Source organism: Ambystoma mexicanum, chromosome 12, assembly GCF_040938575.1.
Source record: "Ambystoma mexicanum isolate Mex_15411 chromosome 12, UKY_AmexF1_1, whole genome shotgun sequence".
NCBI classification, from domain to species: domain Eukaryota; kingdom Metazoa; phylum Chordata; class Amphibia; order Caudata; family Ambystomatidae; genus Ambystoma; species Ambystoma mexicanum.
In genome coordinates, this window is record NC_090936.1 from 196,671,812 (window position 1) to 196,693,916 (window position 22,105).

The 22,105-nt window shown below is 46.7% G+C and overlaps 1 protein-coding gene across 1 annotated transcript in view; it reads right to left on the reverse strand.

Annotated features, from left to right (window-relative positions):
* Nucleotides 1-22,105, reverse strand: part of CRACR2A (calcium release activated channel regulator 2A) — a 957,312-nt gene that overhangs the window by 101,517 nt on the left and 833,690 nt on the right. The window contains exons 12-13 of the mRNA XM_069628295.1: nucleotides 10,902-11,247; nucleotides 10,235-10,367 (exon numbers count right to left, since the gene is read on the reverse strand). Coding sequence (XP_069484396.1) covers nucleotides 10,235-10,367; nucleotides 10,902-11,247 — 479 coding nt within the window. The remainder of the gene's footprint in view (nucleotides 1-10,234; nucleotides 10,368-10,901; nucleotides 11,248-22,105) is intronic.

The window sequence follows — 22,105 nt, forward strand, 5'->3', positions numbered from 1 at the left end:
CCGCCTGAGTCTCCTCAGGGATGTCGGCCACCATCTCCCCTTGCCAAGGAATGAGGTAAGTGCTTCTAAACCCCCTGCCTCCCTCCCCACATTTCCCTTCATTCCCTCCCTCCCTCTCCCCACACTTACCTGTTTTTCGGGAGCAGATGCACTGGAAACACTTCTGTCTATACCGCGTTCACTCCCCATCTGCGACAGGCCGCCGTGGAAAGGAAGAAGGGACTTCACATTCCCTTCTCTCCTTTCCACAGCAGCCGTTTTGTTTGCTTACTCTTTTTGTTTTCAAAAGCTGCCATGGAAATTGGAAACGGACTTCGATTTCCCTTCCCTGGCTGGCCTTTTTTAAGCTTTTTTTATTCTGTTGTGACTGTTTCGCGACAGAAAAAAATGCTTTTAGTATCCCAGTCTTACGGGCCGGGTTACTAATTGCAATAAGTGTATTGCTTAAGTGGTCAGCTGCAAAGTCATAGCTCCCTCTATTTACATCACATCACTATGCTAATAAGGTGGTAAAGTGGACTTAGTCACATGTGTCTGCGTCCCTATGGACCACTATTCTGAAGGCCCAATTTTCAACTCTGTGTTTTTATCCAAAATAAACCACTTAAGGATGGAGTTATAAATAATCAAGAAGACCGTATGATTGTAAAAATACAGTATATAGTGCCTCACCCATGTCCATTGGAATAATTGGAATATTAGGCTTCAAAGAGGATAGAACTTTAAATAATATCTAAAGACTACTACTGCCTTTGCCAACATATACTATTACCTTTACGTGTACTATCGATCTCTTCCAAGCATTATGTGTGTTGCACATTCACATATCCCCAACTATGCTAAGTGTGGTCATGTGATGTCTTCTGCAATGCCATCATTGTGTTACAGTTTCCAGTGACCTCAGTAATAATCTTAGAAGTGATGTCCTAACGTCCTAAATGTTGTTGTCTGGGATGATGTTGGTAATGTCATCATTAGGCTCATGGGCTGAGCAACAGAAGGGCTCAGAGTTAAGGTGGCATAGCTTCCAACACCTCCCACATTTCACGGGTGCTGTTGCGTTAATCCAGTACCTTTATGTCACTTCAACTAAAGTTTCTGTTCAATGAACTTCAAGGCTTTATGTCAACCAGAAAGGTAGTTATGTAAATGAGCCCTCTGAACGTGCTGGAAGACAGCAAGAAAGCAACACAGACAGAAGGGAACTCAGGACCCCCGGGAAATCAAGGCCTGAGAAAGAAAACCACTGTTGAAAAGCCAGCGAGTCTCTCTGGGCTCACTAATCCTGCTGTTTGCCATTGCCCTGTAACCCCACCACTCCCTCCCTCACCTCTGCCTTCTCTCCAGCACAGCAACAGACCTCCCCACCCGCACACGATCTGAAGGGGTCTACTTTCTACAGGATTGCACTGTAAACACCCAAGAAACCAAAGAAGGACAGAAACCAGACTTGATATCTCACGCGTCTTTCCCCATTGGAAGGCTGCTGAATGCACAGCTTTCCATATTATTATTCTTTCCACCGTAAATTCATAAGCTCATTTTTAATAATCACTTAAAAGCCCTTTCAGGATGGCCACCAGGGGGCGCACGGATGAGGAACACCTCCGTGTGAGCTCCAGACCCACGGGCCCCAAAAGTGACCTGAGCCCCCACTTTTGACCCCCTGTGCACAACAACAGCTGCCCAAGCTGTGCCACTTGGCCCCCCACCCACTGGGTGAAATTTCGACAAAAAAAACGGACGAGCCATCCAGGAGAAAAGACCGTCAGTCTGTGCCTCCCCCTCCCAGTCACGTACGCAGCAGTCAGAGTGCAGGCCATGGCCAAATGGGGCCCGAGGCATCCAGCTCCTCACAACATCCCCCTGCGGAAGGCACGGGCCGCGCTGCAGTTCCCCCAGCAGCCGCCGTATCACCGCCTGTCCCGCAACCCCTGTGGGATGGATGAACACTCTGCGCAGGCAACCGTGTGCGCACACCCTACGTGGCTGCCTGTTTAACATTGGACCTCAGCGCCCGCAGCGCCACGTCGAGCTACGGAGAGGGTAAGCGCCCCCCCAGAACACGCGGGGCCCCCCGCGCAGCCTGAGACCCCGTCTCCTCCGAGAGCGCTCTCCACCAGAGGCCTGGGGCCGGGAGGCAGTGCTCGGGTCGTGGAGGAAGAGCACCCTCCACCCCAATTGGAGACAGGACTGGTGCCACTGCAGACGCGGCCAGACTCGCAGGCCCCCGAGGTGGGGCAGCCACGCGCTGGACTCCGTCCCCACCCCTCCCCCAGAAGTCCCGGAGGGCCCCAACGAATATAACATCGAGGGCTCAAAGGGGGTGATCCAAATGCATGTCTGGAGCCGTTGGCCCTGCCACGGCCCCTGTGCCCCACACAACGCTGATCCTGGCCCAAGATAACAGCCCACAAAACTCTAGATGCCACTAAACTGCCCATAACCATAAGCACCCTACAGCACGCCTTGTGCCACACTCCCTTTTCGACCACAAGAGTGCAGTGCACCATTTAGTGAAGCTGATCCACTAGTCATCCCCTATAAAGGCACTGCTTCCCCCAGGTACCGTCACAAGAGAACAAACAGTCATCTAACTCCCCCCCGGAGGGCAGCAACACGCTCAGAGTCAAGAAACTCTTGTCACTTGCCACGTGAAGTGTTTTGTCCTGGGATCATCCCACAGAAAGTCCAGACCTCGTCCACCATGCCACAACACCATAACTGGCAGTCCTGGACCCACTGCAAACGACTGAGGAATTATACACATAATCCCTGCTAAATACATCACTAAAGGCCACAGCAAACAATGCAAGGAGCTCATGCCTGCAGCAAGGGCAGTGCTGAGGGTTGTGCCCCCACATACGGGGCGTGTGCCCTCCTCTGTGCAACCGCCAGTTTCTTGTCCCTCCCAGAATCGGACAGGCGGACCAGCGACAAAGAGAAACAGAGCATCCGAGTGTGTTCCCCCCTGAACTTTAACTGGAGCCAAAGCCCCCTGCTAAGAGATCTTTCCCACGCAACCCCATCAGTGCCTACGCACAGGACCACACCAACACTGGAGCACCCTTGAAATCGCATTGGGCCCGCCGACGGAAGCCACCTCAAACGGAGGGTAGGGTCCCTGGACCCAGGGCGTGTGCCTCCTCTCGCCCATAGGCCCCCGATCCATGGGACGCCCTGCACAACGTCCCACAGCATACTTTAACCGTACAACACAGCAGTGCAGAGGATAGGGCCCTCACACCCGGGGCGTGTGCCTCCTCGCACACAACAAGTACCATATGAACATTAAAAGCAAGTTGGCCAGATACGCATATACCCAGTTTCTTCCAGTCCGAGATCCCAGAACCGTAATGTCGTTGGAAGCCTCGGAGACGGGAGCGGCAGCCACCAAGGGAGACATTGCTGCCTTCCTGAGTGAAATCAGAAACATGGGGGCTAACCTCAGCTGCAAAATCGATAAGATGACACAGAGAGTGGATAACATCGAGGAGAGACTGGAGGGCATCGAGAACAACCGAGCCTCGATAGATACCCTGGAAACCCAACTGGACTGCAGAGGATGAAATTCTCCTTAAGATGGACGATTTAGAAAATAGAGAAGTAAAGGAATAACCTATGGTTCTTTGGGATTTCGGAGCGCAAAGGGGAAACAGAAGAAGACCTCAAACAAACAATACATGAGATCATCAAAATCCTACCAGCAGACGAGGACATCGACAAACCTAAAACCGAGAGAATACATAGAGCCGGTGGCCCAGTCCTCACCAGATTCCACAGATATCAGGATAGAACAAGGATACTCGCGAAAGCCAGGACCGGGGGCTCCCTCACCCTCGGGGGGGCTCAGATCACCATCTTTCAGGATCTATCCTCGCTCACCCTGGCCCCGATGTCTCTGTAGCCCCCTAAGGAAATGGCTTAAAGATCAAGGCATGAGATACAGGTGGCGATATCTCTTCTCCCTCACGTTTGAGCATGGAAGCAGAAAGATACTGCTCCGCTCCAAAGAAGAAATTCGAGAGTGTATCGCAGATCTTCTTGGGACAGGCACAAAAGAAGGAGCACGAGAGGACCCATGCAGAACAAAGTGAGATGTGAGCTTCAGGGCCCAAGGAGGAAAGGGGTCAAGAGATCCAGAAAGTATAGACGACCCAATGACACGCCAGACAGTAACAAATGATACTGTTCACTTAAGTCCCATATTTCAGCGATGTTTACCACAATATCACTGTATGAATATTTACCAACATCCCTTTACCCGGCACACCCCTGCTGCGGGGCCTGATTTACAATGGGCCTGCCCCCTGGAGCACAGGGATGAGCAGTCGGTGGACGATGAATCCGGAAACTGCATGTATCATTACATTTTCCATTTACTGTAAAAGTTGTTGTTTATTACAATGTTTGAAGGAAAGGGGGAGAGGGGCTCAAAATGTTATAATGATAAAAGCTGTAATAGGGGTTGTGTGGTTACGACCCTCACTGGTGGTCCGATAGTGGACTGGCTGTTTACACTCAGTCCGAGTCGGACGCCACCGAGCCAAGATACAGACTCTCATGGAAAAAGGGAAGAAGGAAGAGCCAGAACCGAGGTCAAGGGGTATCATGTTTAATACCTTGAAGGGGAGAGAGGGGTGAGGGAGGCAGAAAGTTTCACAGCCCCAGCTAGTTAGGGGCACCTACCAGGTTACTTCCACTGTGGCGGCATCCAGTGATGGGCAACGCGATGCGATGAGCAAATCCAAAAGACACATCACTGATCAACAGACATGACAAATCAAGTGACAGACATGGCACAATCAAAATTGGCACATTGAATGTCAAGGGGCTTAACTCCCCCACCAAAAGGTTGCTAGTGTCAAGAGAGTTCAAGAGGGCAAAGCTAGACATACTTTTTCTACAGGAAACCCGATACAGCAAGGGGGATGAGAGGAAGATCCTATACACCAAAGCAGGCTCCGAATACAGGGGTGCAGGCCCACTAAATAAAGCTGGAGTCGACAACTTGGTCAACAAAGTGATCCGGTTCGAACTCTTAAAAACCTGGGCTGACGTAAGTGGCAGAGCGCTTGTATTGGTTGGCAAAATACATGGCACCATCATCACACTCACATCCATATATGCACCTAACACCGGACAGTCCAGTTTCCTACAACAAACTGTTCCCAAAGTCATGAATGAATCGGAACGCGAAGTGATCTTGGGAGGTGACCTTAATTCGTCGATGGGTCCAGACCAGGACAGACAAGCAAACAATCCACTCACAGCCCCCCCCATCAGTATATCTCCCGTAACATGGTCGGACCATGACATGGTCACGGCCATCATCGATCGGATGGCTCTCCCCCAGAGAAGCTCTAAATGGCAATGCAACGAGACACTCTTTAAGGATCCGACCTTTCGGAATAAACTCGAGCAGGACATCACCCAATACTTTGAACAAAACAATACAGGCGAAACTTCCGGAAATACAGTATGGGAGGCAGATAAAGCCACTTGGAGAGGAATACTCATTAAAGAGGGGGCCGCAAAGAAAAGAGAACGCCAACTCATAGAAAACAGGCTCTGAAATGAAATCACTCAACTAGACCTTATCACCCAATCTTCTGGCCCCGACAGAATTCAAAAACTCGAGCAAGCCAACGACAAGAGGGAGGAACTGCGGTAATTACAAACTGGTAGCATTGTGCGCAAACTCCAATGTCTTAAACAAAAAGAATACGAACATGGGGACAAGGCAGGTGCCCTACTTGCCGCAAGACTCCGGGGGCAACGCAGAGAGCGATGGGTCCCAACAATACAGAACGAAGAAGCACCTAACGGACAAAGTTCTTCCAATATCCCGGAAGTCTTCGCTGACTTCTATGAGAAATTATACACTTCAGATACCGCCCCACACCCAGAGGCGATCACAGAATATATGAACAAAGTATCCCTACCAAGCCTCCCCCTGGACATAGCACAAGGCATAGATGTCCCCATCACAGGAGTGGAAATTGAAGAGGCGATTAAAAGACTTCCAGCGGGGAAATCCCCCAGAAATGATGGCTATACAGCAGGGTTTTAGAAGACATTTAAGGACGCCCTCCTCCCATTCATGGTCGACCTCTTCAATAACATCCTCCAATCCGGTGTGGCGCTCGAATCCTTCTCAGAAGCACTTATAACGGTCATACCCAAGGAAGGCAAGGATCCTAAGCAGTGCTCATCCTACCGCCCAATTTCCCTCCTAAGCACTGACGCCAAAATGTATACAAGAGTCCTCACCGCGCGGCTCGAGTCACACATGGCCGCAATACTCCATAATGACCAAGTGGGCTTCATCCTCGGCAGACAAGGTGCGGATTCAACCCGGAACACCCTTCACCTCATACACAAGGCCAAAAAGATGGCAAACACGCCTGCATTATTTTCGATCGATGCTGAGAAGGCGTGCGACAGAGTTGAATGGCACTTCCTGGAGGCCAAACTAAAGAAAATAGGCCTGGGCTCCGCTCTCCGATGAGGGATTAAAGCTGTCTACATGGCGCCACGAGCATCGGTAGTAGTGAATTCCCAGTACTCCGGCTGGTTCCCCCTCAGTAGAGGAACAAGACAAGGTTGTCCCTTCTCGGCAACACTTTTCACGTTATCGCTGGAACCGCTTGCGCAAACGCTTCGAAGAGACGCCGGCATAGAGGGGATGCGAGTAAACGGCAGAGAGTATAAGCTGGCCTTGTATGCAGACGACATTCTGCTCCATGTACAGAATCCGATGTCATCAATCCCCCGAGCGATCCGCCTGATTGAAGAATATGGCGCACTGTCAGGCTTCAAAATGAACAAAACCAAATGTATCCTTTTCCCACTCCACGAACCCTCCCCGGATCACCAAATAGACCTTGAGCGCCTAGGACTAACCATCAGAGGCCCAACACTGAGATACTTAGGGGTCAATCTAACGAGAGACATCGAACACCTATATGAAGCAAACTTTCCCCAACTTCTCAACGCCCTTAAAGCGGTTCTCACAAAATGGAAACGACTCACAATCTCCTGGATGGGACGTCTAAACGCTATCAAGATGGTGAGCCTCCCACACTTCCTATACCCCTTTCAGGTCCTGCCTATCACAATCACAGACCAATTTTTCAAACAAGTTAAGAAGGTCATATCGGAATTCCTATGAAAAGGAAAGAAACCCAGGATACCCTATGAAACCCTGATACTACCAAAGGAGCAGGGAGGAGTGGACCTTCCGGATATAGAACGATACTACCAGGCGGCACAACTCAGAATCCTGATCCCACACCTGCGCGACAGAGGGGACCTGCAATGGGTTCAGTTGGACAACGATAATCTAAACCCCGCAACTCTCGCAGAATGGTTATGGGTCCCCAGACCAAAACTTATAAGAAGACTACGCAACCACCCAATACTGGGGACATTATGGAATGTATGGAAGGAAGGGAATGTCCGGAGTTACCACATGGCCTTCTCCTCTGAGCCATGTCTGGTCCCCTGGGATCAGAGAGGAAATCCCCGAACACGCCAGATACCAAGCCTGGTTTGATGCTGGACTTGAAAGAGTTGGCCAGCTGTGGAGAAATGGAAAATTCATATCAATTACAGAACTAGAGGAAGCTCTCCAACTACACCCGATCCCGATTTGCTTGTACCTGCGATTAAAAGGTGTATTATTCAAAAGGGAGTGGAAGGCCAAAACGCAAAGAGAGCTCACGCCCTTCGAGACAATTTTGGACACGACCAACACAAACAAAGGCCTAATAGCATGCATGTACAGCGCACTGATCTGTAAGAAACAAGCTTCAAGTCCCCGCCTTAAAGATAGATGGAAAAAAGATTTTGGCAGATAATTCAATCAACAGGCTTGGGACAGAATTTGTGAAACACCATCCAGAATATCAAGTGCAGCTCAGTACAAACTACATGCAATAAAGCTACTCCACAGATGGCAGTACGACCCACACAGGCTTTCCAAATGTTTCAGACCTACAGCCCGAGATGCTGGCGACAATGTGGCATGGACGACGATTACTGGCACATATGGTGGGACTGACCCAAAGTTCACATCTACTGGCAGGAAGTCCTAGGATGGATCAAACAGTTAGACGGCATAGAAAGGAACCATCCCCCACCCCCTGATTCTTTTTGGTCTTGAATAAGAGGATGATGAACTGATCAGGGTAAAAGGACTAGCATCCACTCTGCTATTGGCCGCGAGAGGGGGCCTGGTCATCAAATGGAAATCCCCACGCCTTCCAGTTAGAAAGGACTGGATACAGATCGCAACAAACATCTGCACAATGAAAAATATTACGGCAGCCCTCCACGACAAGGCTGCACGACACAAGGAAGCCTGGTGCGTCTTTGCCAGCCACGACATCGCAGGCTCAATGGCGACCGGCCCGACGCACCAAGGAATTTAGAAAACACCCGGACCTAGCACGAGCTGAACATCACATGACACGCTGCCAGCTAAACATGCCTGTCACAAACATAATCATCAACTCTTAACCCAAAGGACGATCAGTGATAAACGCCATGTCACCAACTACAAATCACCACAACAAATGCCAAGGAACTGGAAGAACTGCGAGCACTGTTAAGGGGTGGGAGGGAGGGGGATGAGGGTTTAAAACATCCTTCCATTAGGGCGGAACCCGTATTCGTTGTTAAAATGTTATTCAGGTGGAACGATATAATATCTCGATGTAACCTTGCAAGCATAACACGCATCCACCTGTATGTTCAATCCTAATGTTTAAAAATCAATAAAATTTAAATAATAAAAAAAAACCAGCCCTTTCATCTGGATTGCGGGTGCTCTTTCTTTTTAGAAATAGGACTGAAAATGTGCTTATTTTGCAATCGGCGGAAAGTTTCCACAGGCCCACATAGACCCAATTACATTACACCATTGATTACACTCCATCAAATGGTTGGTGCGGGTCTAGGTCGGCATTACGGCTTTCAATAATTGCCTCCCAGGGGACACCGAAATGTCAGCATGGCTTTCATGAAGTTGGCCTGCTTCCCTTTTTACCCTCTTTGTTATTTAAGAGCAGAGTTGTAGCTCTGATCACCCCTCACAAGAAGTCATGTTTGTCTTCTGCGGTGGTGTAGCACACGCACACTGATGTTGGTAGGGTCTTAATCAGGGCATGCAGCTCCTGACGCCCTGGGACAGAAAGGGAAACTGCGTGAGGGGAAATATACCAAAATGTCGCCTGCAGAACTCCGACTGCCGAAAATTCCGACTTTTCTTTTCGACCCCCTTTACGCCACATAAATATGTGGGATTGGGGTATGGGATATAATGCAAATATGTGGCCGAGCCACTGCAGCATGGTGGAGTGATGTTAGTATATAGCTTTATGGAAATGGGCCACATACAACTTCATGAACTGATAATAGGTTTAGAAATACCGCATTTCACAATACCTGCATTTTTTAAAATCCAAATTGTTTAAGAGATTCCAAACATTATTTTAACTTTGCACTTTATTAAGCCGTATATTCCCTTTCAGCTAACTGAAATCATTGATGCAACTGATGTGTTGGACTACCACTCCCATCGTCACTAGCCAGTGGAGTCAAAGATGAAGGATCATGGGAGGTGTAGTCCAAATCAGCTGCATGTTGTGGTCCCCTGTAACTTTGGCATTATTGATATTAAAACCTTGGCCAGTGGTATGATATTTCCAGGGTGGTATAATACTTGAAGCATGTTCCATTGAGAAGTCTGTTTTCAAACTTTATCTCAACAAATATCTTCCCAGCGATTTATGGCAAGTATAAAATTTGGAATCTACGTTATAATGCCGAAAATACAATATCAAGAATAAAAACACTGAATTTATTTAAATCGAATGTCCAAAATGCATTTTTTTTTTTGCAAAATGTTTTCATTTTAAATATGGGGAGACCTCCTGAAGTCCCCTCCCACCTTGACGCTACCTTAATTTGTTCCGTAATCCAACCCACATTCATTTTTTTTTTAAAGGGCCAAAAAATCTAAAAATTCGATTACAATAGTTCTGTGTTTTCGGCCTTGTTATTATGCACTTTGTTTTTTTGAGGCGATACTGAACATGTGTCAGTATGGGGGCTGTACTTACACTGTAGCGTACAGCTACAGCTCTCTGGGGGATGCCACACAACGCCGTTGCTGCGGCTCCAGAATTAGTCACAATTACATTCAAAATGAAAGTGCCTTTTATCTTACCGACGGTTGCGGATGTTCCTGCATGGAAATAATCGTCACAAAATCTTCGTAATAAGGAAGTCTTTCCCACGCTGGAATTTCCAACAAAAACTATCTTAAATAGGCGATCCGGATGAGAGTAAACTCGTTCTTCCTACATATAAAGAAATATTTAGAACATTTACCATTTTGAAGGTAGGCAGCACAGTTCTTAATTATCCTCACAGCAGGCATAGACATTTGTGGTTCTTCATCAACTTCTCCTATTGATGCAGGAGAATGTGGCATTGTCTTTTTTCTCTGTTTCTTTTGCTCTCCTCTTTGCAGAATGATCATACAAGTCATTTGGGGGCCCTTCTGCCTACCATATTGTGGGGAGTAGAATCATAATCACTGGGAACCTTTCACAATAGTAGTAGAAGATTTAAGAAACAGATTATGTCCACAACATATTAGGACAGATATATTTCATGAATTTGGTAGACAATATTCAGTGCAAACCTAAAGTAATCCCGATTGGTCCAGCTTCACCACTAAACGTGGCTGTAACTCAAATGAATTCATGAGGACAGAGGCAAGCAGAACATTGTCCAAAATAAAGTTGCAGGGTTCATGCATTCAAAGATTACAAGCAAGGAGAAAATGGTGTCTAGAAAGCAATATACCAGCAAAAATACCTGCCACTTACATTGACCAGGGTCTCCTTCCCGACTGGTTGCCTTCTTGGTGACGATGGAACAAAGCCCATTGGGGGTTGTTGGTGTTTGTTAACTGTCTCGTCCTCTTGAAATACATCCTCTTCTTTTTCTTCCTCTTCTGTCCATTTATGTAAAGTCCTTTCAGCGTGAAGATTTAGAAGCTGGGGCAGAGGATCCTCCTCAATTGAGATAATTCGTTGGAGTTGTTGTTTGTCCGTCTTTCCATTTTCTGAACCGTGTTCTTCCTCTGTGAGGGGCTGGTTGAAATAACCATTCGAGCCAACAGAATTGTTGATTTTTATACTGCTGAAAGCATCATCCTCTTCAGAAGACTGGCTGAGTAGAGACCAGGGTATAAATAGTGTATTCATTATTTAAGTGCGATTTGGAATTATTCAAAGAAATTCAGCATTTTCTCATTGCAAAATTATTTTTCGATCAGCGTAATTAGGTCCAAATGGTTATTCAAAACACCTCATCAACATACAGCTAAATCTAGAATTGCACATTGTTGTAGCCAAAATAACACCAGTGATATTTTGATGGCACAAGCATAAACCTTACTTTAGGTCATCTTCAGAGAATGAAGGTCATTTGAATGAAGTTAGCTCATGCCATTGCATGCTCATCCATTCATTACACATGCACACATATCTGAATAGCACTTCTGTGGAAATAAACAGGACCACGTTAGCTGCATGTTATCTGAGGTATGACAAAAAGTTAAAAAAGAATATGTTTTTCTTGCACTTCTGCCTTACCTTTATGAAGATTCTACCATTAGCCAGGAATTTTTGTTTTCTGGAGAGAAAATAAAATCGCACTAACCTTGTTGTTAACTTAAATTTCTACACATTTCCGCCCTTATACAGATCCATGGTGTTCCTCAGCAAATGAGGAAATACGCAAAAGAAAGATTTTCCGTTGCTACATAATACCTGAATCACAAGACTTGAGATTGGAAAAATTAAGCGATGTTTGGAGCATCTCTAAGATGTCTGTAGGCACACGTTTGAGAATTTAATTTGCACTTGATGAGGCCTCTGTATTTGGGTACTGGACAGTGTGATGAATCAGAGATGATTCATCCAGGAACCCTGGCCTGCAACCCTTCTCATGTGGCCTTTGAAAGGTAGACGCTTTCTGATCCTAACCCTGGGGATTTTGTTCTACGGGCGGATCACATGAGTTTTCCCAAAGATCGCAACCTTCTAATAACATATTGCAAAGTAGAAACTATTAGAAACGGCCATGTTGATATTGTGGACTACATGTCCCATAAATCCCAAAATACTGGGACGAAGAAGAGGATTGCAGAGGCACAGCACTGGAGGTTGCAGTCAATTAGGAACATTTACCCCCACCTGAGGAGGACAGAGAGGCATAAAAAGCCCCCTCAGGTGCAGGCCTTGAGAAGGAGCAGTAGTGGAAGGAGGGGTCGTTTGCCTACCACCTTGTGGCAGCAGCAGCATAGGTTGTGTGTGAGCAGAGACGCTGGGACTATGGGGGCATGTGAGGCTGATGCCGATCCTGAGGGGGTCCTTGAAGCTCAAGACCATAATTGCAGAGCTGTGAGGCTGATGCCGATCCTGAGGGGGTCCTTGAAGCTCAAGACCATAATTGCAGAGCTGGCACAGCAGGAATCATTGGGAGTAGCAACTCTCCTGCTGAGAAACACAGCTACAGAGGTTGTGCAGCGGAAAGCGCACCTTTTGATCATTTTCCCCCTCGTTTGACAAGTACTGGCACAAGTCGCGGAAGTCCGTGGAGGGGAGATACCTGAACCGCATGGGGAAACTGAAGCAGAGAACCTGGAGGAAGTGAGGCGAAAAGACGAGCACGCCAAACCCGGTGAGTTCACTGTTAGATAGTGAACGCGGAGCACTCCATGACCACACACTGGCCAAGTCCAGAGCCCTTAACCATAGAAAAGTGTTAAACAGAGTAAACCAAGTAAAGAAGAAACTTTTTGAATATCGAACTAATACAAAGCATGTTAATTCTTCTTTTGTGAACCAAACTGATTTAAAAGGGCGCAGATGGCAAAATAAGAATCCAATTTCTATGTCAGAAGAGTGTGACTGACATTGTGGGGCATAATAAAAGCCAACAACTAAAAGGGGCAATACATATGAGAGAAAAGATAAACCATCATTGCCAAAGCCAAAAAAGAAACATACCCAGGTAAATAAGAAAGAACCACAACTGCCAAAGCCAAAAGAAGGTAGTTGGTGTTTTCAATGTTTAGAAAAAATATTGCCGATATGAAAAGGAGGTCATCCGAAGCCAAAGATGTGTGATATTGAATCAGAAGAATTATGGGGGTTAGTGGAAAAGGGAAGAAACAAGGGTGTCAGGAATTCTGCCTTTCTGAAGGAAGGCATTCAAAGGGAGTGGAGCATAACCTGTAGAGAGTGAGGAAATCACACAGGTGTAACAAACAGCACCAGTGTGATTCTTATTTTCCTTAAATAGTTTCTTATATTTGACATTGCTAACCTATTTGTGTTCAACCTTTACAACAGAGGTACTTGCATTAGGTTGAGACTCTCCCAGGGGCCAGCCACCCAAGAAAAGGTCAATGGGCTGTGTTCGTGCTGGTAGAGAGACTCCCAGAACCCCCTTTGTTTTGCATATTAAGTAACTTTGGGTCTCACCCTAAGTTACCAGGGGAATCCAGACGTGGACCCCTTGCTCACTGTTCTCAGAGAGGCACAGCTCCACCTCACTGATGAGGCCAATCAAGGCTGAAACACGTGTATGGGGTTGCTGTTGGTACTCTTGTTCAGAGGAGAATTGCCTAGCATTTTTGTGCTGGACTACCCCGGGGCAGGACAAACACTGATATGCAGGGATATTTCTTCTGTGTGAAAGGCACAGTGAGCTAAAAACTTGGTTGAGACCCTCCCAGGGGACATCCACCCAAGAACAGGTCAATGGGCTGTGTTTGTACTGGTAGGGAGACTCCCAGAACCCCCTTTGTTTTACCTGCATTAGTAGTTTACTCTGGCTGGGCAGGGGAGTACACCAGGTCATAGAAAGTGTAGTAGTTGGATGTGTTCTGGCAGGAGAGTACACCAGAGCAAAGAACTTTGTCTCAATAAGCCTGGTAGGTGAGTGGACCAGGTGGAAGCCATTGAAGTGCTGTGGTATGGTTAAAGGTTTTGAAGAAGAAGTTGAAAAACCACTAAAGTGTTTTTGTGGATTAATGTGCAATCATCCTGACAGATTAATATCATTGAAACAAGTATTGTGTGAATTGCTGCAGAAATATTTAATTGTTTCAGGGACTTTGTGCCATCAAGTCGGAACTTTTTTGTTATCAAGTTGGGAACAAAAAAGAACTGAAGTGGAACTTGGTTGCGTTACATGATTTCCTTAACCTTTTTTGGAAATGTTGTACAAAATCATGTTTGAATCTGGGGAGGGGTGGGGGGTCTCCCAGATCAGATGGATAAACAGTTGTTATGATGTGAATTTAACGGTTGGTTATATTTGTTGCTGTGGAACTGTCATAAACTGCCTTCTTAAGTGTGTATGTTTAAGTGAGTGTGAGGGAAAGAATCCTTTTGTTGGAGTGTTTCCTCTAGTTTATTTTAGCTATGGAAATCCTTGTCAGGGTATGGATAGTGAGGCGTTTATTCAACCTTTTGAGTTATTAAAATGGCCTCCTTCACAAAGTTGTCCACCTCACATTTCTGGCACCTCACAACAGTCGCAGGGCAGCACCACATACCCTTGCTGGACTCCAACTGGTGACTTGAAGAACCTCAAGTCTAGAAGGGGCAAAGAGGAGAACCCACATAGGATAGAGGGAGCCTGGCCACCAGGCAGACCCATACAAATGTTGAGAGAAACAAATACTTATGCTTCAAGGGAATACACTTGCTGCATTCTGACTTCCCCCAGAGAGTGTGCAGATACCTTTCCTCCATCCACAAGCTTGCCAGGGAGATCAGAGGTGAACATTTATGGAACATGTGCTGTTCTCGAAACCTCCCAATTCCAATGTTATACTGTTAGAACACATTCAGAAGAAAGCAACAAACATGTGCATCTGCATATCCCACATGAGGGTCATAACAAGCAGGCATGTTTCTTTGGCTCATGCAAGCATTGCGGGAGACACAATGTTGCAGCTTCCATTAGCTAGAAAAACCCTTCTCAAATTTACCACAGGATTTTCTGACCTTGGATAAACATGCTGGAGGTAAAGGTGGACTCCATTAAAAAAAGGCATCCTCATCAAGGCTGTCAGGGGGCAGGAGGAAAACACCCAAGCATCCAGAACTTTGAAGGAATCGAAATTGCTGTTTGGCCTTGAGATAGCCACATGCCACCCCCGTTACAGAGCACATGACCTCAGACACATGGCTCAATCACAGGCCAGGCCCTCCCACACATGCCAGGGGCAACCAGTGTCATTGGACCCCACACGAGGGGAGGAGAGATCAGCCTTCAAAGGGCAGCCAGGTGCAGTCAGTGTCAAGCGTTTGGAGAAATGGCAAGAAGTGAGCAGCAGATCCTGGGAGATGCCTATCCTGGAGACCCTGTGCCAGGAGTGACAGGGGAGACTAGGTAGGAGGAGATACTGCAGCATGTTAAGGAGGCAGAAGCATGGTGTCGAAAGGAGGGAAACACTGGGTTGGAGGAAGAGCTTGTAGTGTTAGAGAATGGGAGTAATCGTTGTGAGGAGCAGGATGGAGATCCTGATTTGGAGGAAGATGGAGATAATGAAGACAGAGGGGCACCACTTGAAAGGAGAAAAAGAGAAAAAGTGGTGGAGTGTGGTTTGTAGAATGTTTCGGAAATGGAGATTTTTCCTGGTGAGGAGAATGAGATTCAAAAGGTAGATATTTAGGTTTCATGTGGAGAAGACTTGGAGTTGAGGAGAGGTACCCACAGAGGAGGGAGTGTTGTTGGCAGGAGGAAGAACGGGGATGGGAAGATAGTACTGAAAAGCAAGAGAGGATAGAACAAAACCATTTTAGGCAGGGGGAGAATGAAAAACCATCCCACCAGGTAGAAATGGAGAGGTTCTTGAGGACAACGTTGATCCAGGGAAGAGGATAGCTGGAGCTGGAAGAATAAGATGGTTGGTTTACACCAGGAGAAAGGAAGAACATCTAAGGAGTATTTAGTGTGGAAGTGTGGGAAAGGGTCTAGGGAGAACAACAGAAGGAGCAGTAGGTTTGAAGGTTAGAGTAGAGGCACGCTTGTCTACCAAATCCCACCAGGACACACCAGAGCCACCCAGAAGTGTCAACCTTGAACCCAGTCTGGCAGGAAGTCTTTGCTGGCCCACCAGGAGAGTGCCCCAAGACACCCTTCAGAGGAAACAGAGTCAGAGGGTGCTACAAATATTTGGCTGCCCAAGAGCTCTGGGCCTGGAAAAATATTTGCCCCGAGTCGAGAGTCGGAGGACCAGTTGGAGTTGGAGAACCACAAAGGACTTTGACACACATTGGTCCTACATGGGCAGGAGAGACCGCATCCCTCTTCAGTAAAATGTAGGCCTCTTAGAATCAAGAATTATTAATCCAATAGACAAAATGTAGAAAATGTAAGAGGCTATTGTATGTCACTGCACAAGGATCTGAAAGTTCAGAAAGGCTGTGCCATATATACTCGCAGATTAAGCATGCTTGTGTGTGGGACACCTGACTGTTATATAAATAAATCTTCTGTAGGGTGTGGCCCCCCTGTAGCTGCCTATTGAACTTTAAATTCAGCTTGGGCCTTAATATTTGTATCCAGGGTCAATATAATCTTTCTTTTATAGCAATTTCAACAATTCAGGGTGTCAGCATGATTGACATCTTATGGATTACAAGTAAGGATATTGCTATAGAGTTCGCCATTCTTATTTAAGAGATCCCTTTCTCAGAAAGTTACCATATAACAGAAGAGAGTATTAGCTGGAGATTGATATGACTGTAATTAGACCAATTAATCTTATTATTTATTGAAAGTAATAATGCCAGTTGCATGTAACCTTTTGAATGAATTACAAGTGCTGCTTTCAGCTGGCATTGAGAAGAGCCAAATAGATGAAAAGGTGAGCAAAATACAGATACCTTTATTGCAAATAAATGTGCATACTTTGACGAATTGCAAGGTATTGTCACTTCTCCCCATGGGTGAGTCCTTTTCTTTTTTTTTTTTTTTTTATTACTTGATTTTAACCACAAAAAAAATTGATTTTTACAAGGTATAAAAGTTAAGAGTCGCTGCTTCTTTGGTCGCATACCAGTTTTCAAAGTCCGTTGATGTGATTTTGCAGTTTTCCACCTCGGATAAGTTTGGTATCAGAATCAGAGTCAGTGGCCTTTTTTAAGGCAGCATCGAAGATCTTAACTGCCACTATAACCCATTTTGTTCTTTCGCCGGCGATCAATCTACACCACCAAATGTGTCCTTCTCTAAGAGGGGTGTCGTGGAGTAGCGGTAGTAAGAATGCTTCACGCAGGTAGTCGGTTTTAGGACAGTTCAAAATCAGATGCCTTGCTGTTTCTATGGTTTTCGAGTTTAAACATAGTCTGCAAGTTTTGTCTTTGGATGAGTCCTTTTCCATGAGGCTAGAGAGGTGTGTTTGCTACCAAATAGTCCCCTTATGGTGGTATAATGCAGAAGAACCTCATGGGGGGACTCCCCCTCTGGGAATAAAGATGATCACCTAGGATATAGTCCGTTGGCCAACATCACACCACAACCTTCCCTAACCCCCCTTCATGCCAAACCATCTCCTTAACAGTAGACCCATGCATTTTCGTAGTGTAGGTGAAACAGCCACAACAGAAAGTAGCAGGAAAAAGAAGAGCACAGAAGACATGAAGATTACTAACTGTGCTAGTACTGGTACGAGGTGGCCCTGAAGATGCATTAAGATCAATCCATCAAGAACCACAAAGCACTTTGACAATCTGCTGGGTGGGACTGGCAACAATGTATAAAAAGAGAAGAAGGGCTGAAGACCTGGTAATACCCAGCCAGTAGAAGCAGCAGGTGTGGAAACCATTGGCAGTGTCAAGTCCTGTCGGCTGACCGAGGATGCCAAAGAGTGGAGGATGCCAGCAAAGTGCTGAGGGAGTTCTCTGTGGGTCCAGCTGGAGCGCACATGAGCACGAGGCAGGTAGAGAGCCGAGAAGACCAGTAGAGCACAGAGCCGCTGCGGTGCGGCAGAAGCAGAGAAGAAAAGCTTGAAGAGCCAGAGAGACATGCCCCAGTCCCAGGATGCCCCGGTGGCACACCGAAGTCCCAAAGAAGCCAACAGGAGGGATGAGAAACCTAGAGGGGACACAGGGGTGGAAAAGAGGCAGGCTTGAGAGGCCCTTTGGGAAGGAGGCATTGAGCATCAGAGGAGAACTTCCTCATTGCAGTGGTGGCAATAAGACCACTGGCCACCAGAGAAGATTCGGGGACCCCAAGACAAGTGCAACAAGTATCTGAGGAGAACTTCATTGTCATAGTGGCATCAACTAGTCTACTGACCACCAGAGAAGGATCTGGGAACCTAACACAAGTGAATCTAGCATCAGAGGAGAACTTCCTCATCGCTGTGGCAGCAGCAAGCCCACTGACCACCAGAGAAGGGTCTGGGACCCCGACATAAGTATATTAAGTATCTGAGGGAAGCAGCCTCATTGCAGTGGCAGGGAAAGTGCACTGAGGGCACGAAAAGGACTTGGAACTTTGCCAATAACAGGAGAAGGGAGTCATTCTGCTAGCCCTGAAAGTTAAAAAAACTTAAAGCCTTTTTGGATCAAGAGACACCAGGCGAAGGGAGTCATTCCCCCTGGCTTTGGTGTGATCTATATGAGACTGTCTGAACCAATACCAGGAGACAGGAGTCATTCTCCTGGTCCTGAAAGTTGAAGAAAAGAAATGTCCTTTTAAACAAGAGACCCCAGGGGAAGGGAGTAATTTCCCCTGGCTGTGGTGTGAACTATATTGGAGTGTGTTGAACAATACCAGGAGAAGGGAGCCATTCTCCTGCTTCCGAAAGTTGACTGCTGCAAAGGTTGGTTGGAACCACAAGGACGGGGGAAGGGAGTCATACCCAGTGGCATCCTTTTTGTCAAAGAAGATTTCTGGGAATACTAACCAAATGCCATGAGAATGGAGTCATTCTCCAGGAGAAGGTATTTTTCTGTTGACTTATTCTTTAGTTGTAGTGTAAGGGATAGAAGTAAGTTGTGACACAGGACGGTGGAGTTTGATTTGGATGCACCTTCTGACAAGTCCTTTAGTATTAGTTTGAGGCAGAGAACCTCCTCTCAGAAGATATGGATAGAGAGAGTTTTCTTTTCTTGATAAATGAACGTTTTTATCACCAACCAGAAGGCCACCCTTGTGTCAGCATCCTTCTTCAACACCCTTATAATACTCATTGACATGCTAACCTGTCTGTGTTGGCAGCTACATTATGGGGGAAACTCAGTGAGGTGAAGCTGAGCCTCTCTAAGGCACAGTCAGCAAAGGGTTCTCGTCTGGATTACCCTTGTTTACTTAGGGTGACACCCAAAGTATTGAAAATTAAACACAGGTGTGGGAGCCCCTCTACTGAGAATGAACATTGGTCAAATACCCTGTTCTATGGAATTTCTTCCCCTCTGGAGGATCTAGAACTACGTCTTGGCTGACTGCACGCTTCACAGAGGAGAACTATCCATTTGTGTGTCCTCAGTAGAGGGTCTCCCACACTCTTGTTAATTTTTGTAAAACTTGGGATTTCATCCAGGTAACCAAGGGTAATTGAGATGAATCAGAGATGATTCTCCCAGAAACACTGGCCTGGGAACCTCCTTATGTGGCCGGGGAGAGGTAGACGCTTCCTGACCCTGACCCTGGGGGTGGTGTTCTGCTGGAGGATCACATATGAGGGGAATTGGGTCAGGAGAACTGTAAGAACCCCTTTACTAAATTCCCTAGAGCCCCTACAGTCTCAATGGCCTATTGCAGAATTGAAACCTTTGAAGAAAAGTATAATCAGAACATTGGGGACTTCAAGTCCCACAATTCCCCAAGTACTGGGACGAGTAAGAGGGAATTAGAGGCACTAAACTGCAAGGTGCAGTCTAGTTGTTCTAATGACCCACACCTGAGCAGGACCTTGAATATATAAGACCCCCTCAGGTGCAGGCCATTAGAAACAGAACATGGAGTTGCAGAGACCACCAGTCGCATTTGGAGTGGAAGAAGAAAGGAAAGGGAGAGGCCACAGCTGCTGCTATCATTGGAGCAGATGATGGATCTGAGAGAGTTTCCAATTTTGATGGCCTTATCTGCAGAGGTTGCACAGTGGGAAGCAGTGTTGTAGCAAGCTCTCCCCCCACCCCCTGGAGAGAGAGACTCTCCTTATTCCATGCTGTATCCCGGTGGCTGGTGAACACTGGAGCATACTAGGAGTAAGAAAAGCTCCTTTCCTGATCTTTGTGGGCTGTGGGTAACACACCGAAGCAGTCTGATGTGCAGGAGGCGGCCGATGAGGCTTAACGAACAGTGGCAGTGGATCAAGCAGACGCGTGTGCAGAAAAGGATGAGTTTATCATTGTCGGGTAATCCCGAAACGCTGCGTAATCGACCACTAGCTACTGATAATAATTATTAATACTGAACTAATATCAATAAGTCAAATTGGCATAACAAGAAATAAGAAAAAAGAGGAAAAGAAAGATAATAATCATTGCTATCAAGGCCTTTGTTTTTTTCTCCTGCTAAGAGTGAGACTCTTTTCCTCCCACTCTTAGGCATGATTTGAGGTATGTCTTTGACTCTTTGTGTGCGTATGGGCTATGTTTTTTTTTTACTCCATAGGGTATCATATGTTTTTGTGTGTGTGTTACACAGCACCCTCAGTGTAGTAACACAGGGGTGTCATAGTGACCCCCAAACATAGACTCCATACCCTGGGACTGACTACTGTCTCCCAGGGCATGTAAAGTCACCATTGACTTTACTAGTCCAAAATTGTGAACAGAACCAGTACAAACCATCATATTGTGGAAGTACTGGAAGGGGTTAATTCGACTGCACCTGGGTCTGTTTCCAAGGGGGCACTGTCCAGTCCCCCCTTGTCGAGTTTCTGGCTGGTGGCAGTGGTTACCACTCAAAATATTCCACCAGAATATTTCCTATGGGATTTTCCCATTGATTTTAAACGTACCACTTTTTGGTGCAATGTTAAAGATACCACCGGTTTATTTATTTAATATAAAATCACTGGTTGGGTCTTTTCGCCAGAACTCTTTTCTAAAATAGCATTCGTGTCCGTCTCTGTAACTCCAACCAAAGTAGGGCCCTTTGTTCCACTTTTTGGCGGGCTTCTCCACAGAAGCCCTCCAACTGGAGCCACTCTGTCTGGGTTCCACAGGATGTGTGGGTGGGGGAATGGGCACCCTGGACTGCGTTGCCTTAGCAACTCAAGTTGCACTCTGTTCTGATTGGCCCAGTGGTGAGCCGCCCGGCTCACCACTTAGCATGTATGAGTGAAAGCTAGGCTGTTGAATGGGGGTTTTTCTGCATAAAAGCAGGGCTTTTGGGACTGGAACTTCAGAAATCGCCATAGGACCTAAGAAATCCGAAGAGGGGAGAAACTGAGCCATCTGCAACAACGACACCACCGGTGGAGCCCTGCTGCAACGACCTCACCACTTTCCCGACGACAAGAGAAGATCTTCTGCTGTAAGAGTCTTCTTCCTCTGAGCTGGTGGGATCAACCAGTTCGCCATTTTCGCCTTCCAGGACGTCTCTTGGTCGAATCACCAGTGCGAAGCACCCCGGCAGACGGATAGTCAAACTTCATCACTGTGACCGCGAATAAAAGGAACACACCTTTTAACCGACGAACTCGACGGCTGGTCTGTTCCGTGGGCAGTGCAACGACTCCAAGTTTCCTGCTCGACGAGATCCTCTCTTCCCCTGGTCGAAACCATGAACTGCACCCGCTGCCAGGAACAACTGCCACCGCTGGAGCTTCCTCAACTTTAAAAGGTACTGTGTTCCACCTGGCCTCCCTTTCTACGGTTTGCTAAAGGTGACCCTTAAATCTTTGGCTTTCCAACTGGGTTGGCCCCCAGACCTTCTATCGTTACCTTCTGAATCGACCCAACCTCTTTTGAACATTTTTACAAAGACTTGAATGCATTTCTAAACTGTGTGATCTTGGGCACATTTCATCTTGCTCCATTTAAAG